Raw genomic sequence first — 8,735 nt, 5'->3', positions numbered from 1 at the left:
AGTGTTCATAGTCCACAACAGTATTAGTCTCTCTGTTTTCTATGATATATTTTGCATCCATCCTAATTAGCACATTCGATTGAAGATGATCCATGTGTGCATGTATGTAAGTCTTTCAAAGCAATCCAGGAAATATCCTGTTATTCCCTCTCTCAGCTTTTCTCCAGCAGTTTCACATCATTTGATAAATGGTGATAACTTCCAACAGTCCTCTGCGAATTGCAAATTAGCACAAGTTGTTGGAAGTGAAATAAAAATTGATCCCTGTGCTTTGCTGGTCCTGGTACGAATTATTAAAGAGAAGAAATATTTGTACTTCATAAATGAATATTCTTGGATGCCTATTTTTCTAATTCTCACAGTTTGTTACATTTCAGCTGGAAGAAGACAGCAGCTGCTGTTGGCGGTGCGATGGTTGCTCTGTGTTGAGAACACAAATTAATGAAGGTTTTGAACAGGTTTCTCACCGCTCAATGTTATAAATAAGTCACAGTAGGTAAGAAATATTGTGTTTGTCTTAGGGTTTACCTGTTTTTACAGTATAAACAGTAGGTATTTGCCTTGGAAAGCAGTTACCAGTGGTTACTAGTGAAGGCAACGGCGCCAACACTGTGTTCAGTACACCACATTAAATACACTTGACAAGACACCTTGACTCTATCTTCTGAATTTCTTGGCTGTTAAATCATCTACCCAAGTTCTTTGCTGGGATTCGTTGCACTTCTGTGACAAATGAATCTATTATATTCTTCGCTGATGGTCCTAGGTGGTTTGAAAAACTGCAGTGATTAATGGCAACATGAATTTTGCAGACACCCTCTACTGGCTTCAAATAGTAACTACTAGAGCTTCGAATCATTCAAGTGAGAAGTCTCTTTTTCTCTCTCTCTCTCTCTCTCTTTGCCCCAGTCTCTTTCTTTTACTTACATTTCCCTTATCGTTACTGACCACTAAGACTTTCCAGGTTTCTGCCGTTATCTCCGCTTTACAGAAAATTAATCTCATTCCTCTAAAATTAGGTCAGCTGCACCAACACATTACATCGCAGCGAAGTCTCTTTGCATTACTGCATTACTGTGATACATGAAGTCATTTCTGCATATGAAACAACTGCATGTCCTATTTTGATTTGAACGTTATCAGTAAAAATGAGACACAGAGTTGGTTCAGTTACAAGAACACGGACTAACGCTGCCTGCCAGCACTGTCCTACACACAATACAGTGCATAGCTGAAGCACATCAAGAGTTGTATCTTCCTGTTTCCACAGGAAATACAGGAGGTTCCTCTCTGCTCTCAGGGAATCATGTTGGTTTGACTGTTATTGTATCGAACACTTATGTTCTCAGGAGCCATTTTGTTGTGATGCGCAGTCAAATCGCTAAAGCCTGAAGAGAAAGAATGAGGATACAATATCTAACACTCGGCTTATTGATCGTTTCAGCATCTTTCCATCAAACTTAAGTCAAGAATGCCATCCTGTTCATCTGGCTTCCCCCACATGACGGCACAGTTTCAAATCTGTCCGTGCATTTCAACACAACATAATGTGACTTTGAGACAAATACAATCAGACATACTGTTCTTTCTAATGGATTAACTTGTCTGTCATACCATAAAGAAATTAAATGTATGTAGTGAGTGCCAGAAAAGCAGCAAAACAAAACAAAACAAACATCCAAAACGGATGGCAGAAATGTCAAATTAATGGGATTTCAGAAAATGGGCTAAACACACAGAGCTCGCTACAGCCATTTGATTTTTAAAGCCAAGCTTTCTCACAGCCCAGCTACCTTTTCCGAATCTGATCAGATCCAATCACAATGATCAGCATCCTGGAGGGATCCCGCGTCTTAGGCATATTAGTTTTCAAAAAACGAAGGAACCAGAAACTGTTATTGACTTGCTGGAAGCTTATTTCTCAACCTCTCTTTGCACCTTTAACGTGCTACTCTTTTTTTAAGGTTGCCCTGCCCTGACAGACAGACACCTGTGACGCCCTCGTGAAGCATTAATGCAAAGTAGATTCAGTGGAGAAATATGACACACTCATATGAAGAAGTGGAGGATAGAAAAACAAAAGATAAAACTATTTGGGGGGAGTAATAATGGTAAAAATAGCTTTTGGTTTAATAATGTAGGAGATTGAGAATCAAATAAATTATATATGGCCATAGCCTGAATTGCATTACATAATTGATGCACAAAGTCGTACATTATGTACCAACTGTCAACATGTGAAATGTGTTTGAAAAAATAATACAAGTGTGATTCTCAAACCACTTAAGGCCAAAGAGGAAGGAGATGCCTGTGGGACAACGCCAGTGTCATGGATGGACTCACATGAATCATATACGTCTCAACTTTTCTCTTTCTCTCTTTAAATGTGAAACACAATTTAACTGTCAGTTAAACGGTTAGGACGCCCTTAGGGTCTCCGTTCCCGAAGGGCGAATAAGATTAGAATGTCAAATGTCACGGTGCACATTACAAATGCCTCATGAAAACGACTGCAAACCGCAAAGAAATATTAAGGAAAGTGGAGGGCGGTTTAAGACTTCTTTGATTTTTCAAGGTCTTGGCATGAAGCTCTATGTGATGCTTTTAAAGAGAGAGAAAATAATAGCTGCGGCTTATTTTACTCAACGTTGGTTGTGATTACTTTTATATATCAGAGAGAAAACAGAAGTAGAGTCTCTGCATGAAACAACTCGACTTGTTGAAGTGCAGTGTCATCTGAGTACATCTGTCAGACTTCCAGGTTGGATGCCAAAGCTGTAACTTAGTGCAGTGTTATTAATTATAATGTATTGCCTGTTCCACTTTTCACACGTTTTAGAAAACCGCAGTGTAGCACACGAAGGGAGGCTAATAAGTGTTAATGTTCAGGAGAAAATTGAGTTCCAAAGGGGGCTAAGATGCAACCGCAGAATGAGTCTCCGAACACTCATCTGATGAAGAGCTCCTTAGCTGCATCTTGTTTTTAATATTCTCAAGTTAAGATTCATCATGAAGAACATGTTGCCCTTCTGTTTTGTTTTATTGTTATGTGCATGTGAAAAACAAAACATATAAAAAAACAAACAAAAAAAAAACACTTCCATCCTTTTCATTAAAGCTATAAGCCCGGATCATGTCATGGCTGATTCCAAAACAGCTTCAAGGCAGTGTTTCGCAAAAGACAGAGTAAATCAAAAGCTGTTGGCTTTGTACGGCCTCGTGGTTTACAGCTTAAATTATTGCCACACATTTTACCGTGGTCTTTTAATTTTAGACTGTCTGTTAATTAAGTTTACACTGATTGCTCCTCAAGTGCCATGCTTTCGACATAGAGGTTGCATGTACACAACAAATGACTTGCTGAAACGGCGAGAAAAGGCGCTGCGGCACTGCTGCTTGTTAATATCTTAACTAGAACATTAGGTCTTTGTCTTTAATTGATTCATCTAGTGGGTCATTTCCTAAATTAATCAATCAATTATTTATTTGGTCTTGAAAATATCAGAAAATAGGGAATAATAATTGATTTAATTAACTAATTATCCAAACAATTGATGATTTACTTTCTTACTGTGCCAGCTCTATGTAACATAGGCTATCCTGCTATTATGATATCATGCTATGCTAATAAATATAACATAACAAATGTGAGCTAGAGGCTGACTCTAGCCCAGGAATTACAGCCTGCACGATTAATGAAAGCGTGACCCTTGACTGACCAAACACAACAGAAAACGTTTTTGAAAAGTATTCAAAAACTTTATTCTGGAACTTTTGTCGGGGTTAATTGCATTTGATCAGTCAAAATACAGTCAGGTCTGAAGTATTGTCAACCATGGTGTTGTTTTGCAGTGTGTGTGTGGAGGTAGTGCAGCCTGGAGAATCGTGCGAGGATGCCCACGAGGCTGTGGGGGCTTTGAAAAGGTAGGCATTTTGGAGAGGAAGCAGATGGCCCACATTAAAAGCAAAGGGCCCTTGTGACTGTCCTCAATGGCCCTGCAGAGAACTGGGTAATTAAATGAGAAATTTAATCAGATTCCTCAAATTAAATGTCCAGCTGGATAGTTCTGCAAGAACACCACCGACTACACATTTACCTAAGGGAGTGTCGCTGGGATGCATAATTCTCCAATCAGTACACACTCATACATGATGATATTCCAGGTGATGATTACTGCTAAAGTATTCCATTCACAGTTCTGCCAGTAGGAGGCAAAGGGACATCATGGTGTGGCCACAGGAGGGTCATTTTAATAACTGGGCATGGGAGGAAGCAACTAAACAGTGAGATGACAGGATGGGGGGTGAAGTCCGTGGATCCAGCACGGGGACTATTTTAGATCCTCTCTCTTTTTGTTTTTTGTTTTTTTGTACAAGGCTTCAGTCCACTCTGGATCCTGGCCCTCAGCTGGATCCCATTCAGTGTGTTCACTAACTGTGTTTTTCATCAGGAGCAGGTTTTGATGCAACATTTCAAAGAGGGCGAGGATCCGGTCTTTTGGGGGGGGTGACTTGACAATCTGGAGACATGGAGTCTTCCTGATCATAGCACAGCATCCAGCTCCACACAGATCCAGCCTCTGGGTCCGTTCCCAGTCATTTTGTATTCAGCTAATCCAAGAACCGCCTCCCCTCCCCACCGCTGCTCCCCGCCCCGCGCAGGCAGCCAGGCAGGCAGGCAGGCTCCCTCTCTCTCACGCAGCCTGTCCGGTCGGATGGGACCAGCAGCCAGATCTCCCCTCACGCCTGACCGCTAGTCTACTTCCTGGATGAAGGAATGGGACGTCTCCAGCTCCACTTTTCTCTTCGCCTTCGGTGACGCCGACGCCGCGGATCATCACCCCATAATGACCACGTGTAATCGATACATTTCGACCACTTTTTCTTGTAGTTAAAGGCAGCGATCGATCGCCGATTGACCCCTCCACACTTTGGGAATGTCGCTATCTGGAAGCCCGCTCCAGGCACGATGGGGTCCGGCAGCAGCTCTTGAACTGTGTTCGCACGGCGGCGTCGTGCGCAGCGTTTTCTCCCTCGAAGCTAACAGCAGCCGCCGCTCGGACCGGAGGCGAAGACGTTTGTCTTTTTAAGCGCAGAGACTCGGTTTCCTGCCCGCCGAGCAGCTCGTCGATGCTCTGCCTCGGCCGCCGTGGTAACTTGGTGCCAGCTTCAGCCGTGTGTGCGTGATTTGCTTTCCTTTCTCGCTGTTTTTTTTTTTTTTTTTTTAAGGAAACGACTCTGAAACTTTGTCACCCGCCGCCTTCTTGTTGCTCTCGATGAGGAGTTCAACATGCGGAGGATACGGGAACCGAGTTACTGGTGGATTTTATCCTTAATGTTTTTAACCCTGCCCAAACACAAAGACTGTCATCCCGGTAAGTACTTCCACCGCGGCACGGCTCTCGTTTGTTCAGCCTAAACACTCACTATCCGCCGGGTTGGACGACGAAAACCCACTTTAACAGGCTTTTTCCAGCGGTTACGTTTAGCCCGGTTCCTCTAACGGTTACAGGGCCGAGCTGAGCCGAGCCGAGCCGAGCCGAGTTCAACGGCCGACACGTTCAGGCTCCGTGATCTGTGTGCATGGTATCGATTAGGAGCTGGACTATGGCGCTGCTTTAAGCAGCAGCAGGCTCCACACGGAGCCCCGGCTGTGGTCCTGCGGCCCCTGTGTGACCCCGAAGCCCGGATTGTTCCCGGTGTCACGGATTCAGCAGTCTGAGCTGATCCGGCACAACTTAACATTCCTGCGGGCACCGCGGGGGCTTCTGCTGCCGGGACTACACTCGGTGGGATTTCACTTTTGTCTCCGGCGCAAATGGCGACCCCAGCTGCTCTGCGGTGTTTTTAGAAAGAGTCCCCAAGTTTGATTAGAGGTTCGCCGTGGTTGTGGTGTTGGTTTACGTGGAGGAAATAATCTGTGTGCGGAGGATGAGGGCGACAGTCAGCGCTGTTGGCTCGGAGATGGACGTGCACGTATGAGGGGCGATTAGTGCCACTGGCGCGCCAACGTAATCCTGGAATAGCGGCTCCCAGTTTGGGATGACCGGTGTTGCAGAAAATGTGGGAGCCATAAGATTTTTTTGGCCAACTGATGATTAAAATGAAGAGAAACAGGCGAATGAGCCGACTAAAGGTGTATGTGTTAGAGCTATAGCTGCAGGGTGGTTATTTGTATTAATACGTGCATCTGCAGATTACAAAAAAACTGTTAAATGCCCGTCCCATGGCCTCTTTAAATGTTTGCTCTTGTCTGTGCAACAGTCCAAACCCCAAAGACAGTTTGCGGTGGTTTAATATATGAAGGAAATCCACAAAGCATTACGCTGGACTAGCTGCAGCCAGATCATGATGATCAAATGTACAAAAATATAAGAAAACAAATCGGGTCACAAAATGTGTCAGCAACTCCAACATTTTCACATGTGCACAATGTCTCCACTGCAAATGTGCAGTTTGTATCTACAAGAGGAATACACTGGGCGCTCATTTTGTGTACTATATACGTACCATGTATTTTCCATATTTTCCCATGCATGCTTTTTTTCTTTAACTTTTTTATATTGCTCAGCCAAGGTCAACTAACAAGGGAGGTTTTCATGTTATCACTTTTCCCAGTACGCATGTGTGGAACACATCCATGTCCACTTATCCCTGATAGCTATCCCTGGTAGCATGACTAGAGGTGTGTATATTTCTGCAGTCCAAGGAATGTCTGAGGGCAAGATTTTAACAAGAATAACACAAATGCTAAAATGTAATTCATTATTTGTTTTGCTCCCATTTGTAAATCAAACTGATCAAGTCTGTTCTGTAACATATATTGGTTAATATATCAAACCAGATTTTCAGAGTTAGCGTTTCCTGTAAATTATTAATCATTTATCAGACTAGTTGCCAACTTTTTTTCACTGTGTTGATTGACTAATTATTGCAGATGTAATGTGCCTATATTTTACAAAATTACTACAAAGACACGTGATTAGCAAATATCAGTCTTTTGTTTGACCCCATGTATCGGTCGGATCTATTATGGTTCCATTAGAACCATTTAAAGAACTTACTCAGTAGTGGTTACATCAGCAGATGCATTGCAGAGTCAGTCTTTTCAATACAAACAAAATATAAACATTATGTCATCCAGTGTTGGTAAAATTGTGGCTATTAGAGAGAGTGTGCTATTGCTTATAAATTTTATTCCTGGTGTTTTACATTTTTACTCCTCTGGCACCAATCACCCCCCATAGCAAAGTAGCAGTGATGTAACACAGGAGAATGGTTGCTCTGAGTCACCCTCCTCTGCCCCCCAAACCCCCAATTTCATGCTTCCACGTCCTCAGTTTGCAGTTTTATTGAGAAGTAGCCTTACAAGCCCCTAACATAGCAAAGTTTTCGCATATAGCATGTCTCACCAGACCTCTGACACATGGTTACGGGTAAACCAGCTGTGAAGGTGGTAGAAGACATATCCTATTTGATTACCTCTACAGAACTGTTTGTCTACCGTTTAAGGCTGACTGACATACATCTTCATGATATAGAATTCATCAACTGTAGATTTGAAGGGGGGAAGGTGCATATACTTAGTACAAACTGGATTGAAAATGGTAGCTGGCCTAAATTTCAGCCGGTGTCTCAGAGATTATTTCCTAAAGTATACATTTAGAGGCAAACATATCCACATATTCAGCTCAGTCTTGCATGTCTTTTCTCACTTTCCACAAATATTCTTGCTCACAAAATGGTGTTAAAACTTCAGCAGGCTGAACTTCAGCATTTATGTTCCTGCAAACTGTAGTTCAGACAAATGTATACAACCACATTTGTTTTAAAATTGTGTGGGTGGAGTTGCAGCTCTGTGGTCGTCGATAGGAATATAGCTTTTCATTAATTATAGAAGTTCTCTTTATTGCATCACTGAAGTAATGATGAAATGATTGCGAGTTTATGTGAATGCAGCTGTACAAAAAAGGATAAGGCATGCCATACTAATTGGTAGCATAGATGATAGGCCCTCTGGAAACTTTGACTTATTTGACAAACATAATTGCCATCTTGTATTCTGGACATGTCCTTTTTTCAAATAACACAATCACTGTCTGCTGCAAATAGAATATTAGTGAGAAGTGTGATTAATATTATTAATAAGGTCCAGATGTACTCTTGTGCCAGCAGGATGCCAGCTGCTTGGACATCGCTGATGTTGGCAACAGCATCGTTACCATCAAGGTCCTGTCTCGCTTCCCTGGATACTTGGTTCAATATGTACTCTGCTGACACATGATGGTAAAACTAACTTTCCCCTGGTTTTAAAACGGTATCAGTAACATATGCTCAGTCTTGATCACGAATCGGCTGTTGTCTGATGTTTCTCCACCAGCTGCTTGTGCCACCCACTAAATGGTCTAATGGGGAAACACTGCAAGTATAATCACTTTTCACACATGTGGAGATAATGTGCTGCTTATACTTTTGTTGGTGATACTTATCCTTTGCTTAAGGCTTTCAAACTGGCTATATATACTGCATGTTTGAATAGACTAGATTAACTTAAAATGAACAATTCACTTCTATTATTACTATTGTTTGAACTACAATAGTATTCATCTATGATAATGCCAACTTCAGTGTGGCTTGTTTATTGCTGTGAAAAAACAAAAAACTGAAAATAATTTGTGAAATGAGCTACCCTTTCTTATTCCACAGTTAGTTTCCTCCATGAATTCTTGTTTCTA

General features: G+C 42.1%; 1 protein-coding gene across 1 annotated transcript in view; it reads left to right on the top strand.

Annotated features, from left to right (window-relative positions):
* The first annotated feature begins 4,381 nt into the window (after positions 1-4,381).
* The window catches only part of LOC113153996 (receptor-type tyrosine-protein phosphatase gamma-like), an 89,218-nt gene continuing 84,864 nt past the window's right edge, over positions 4,382-8,735 (top strand). The window contains exon 1 of the mRNA XM_026347947.1: positions 4,382-5,375. Coding sequence (XP_026203732.1) covers positions 5,291-5,375 — 85 coding nt within the window. The 5' untranslated portion in view covers positions 4,382-5,290. The remainder of the gene's footprint in view (positions 5,376-8,735) is intronic.

The sequence above is a fragment of the Anabas testudineus genome, chromosome 5 (assembly GCF_900324465.2).
Source record: "Anabas testudineus chromosome 5, fAnaTes1.2, whole genome shotgun sequence".
NCBI classification, from domain to species: domain Eukaryota; kingdom Metazoa; phylum Chordata; class Actinopteri; order Anabantiformes; family Anabantidae; genus Anabas; species Anabas testudineus.
This window is presented reverse-complemented; position numbering and strand designations above follow the sequence as displayed.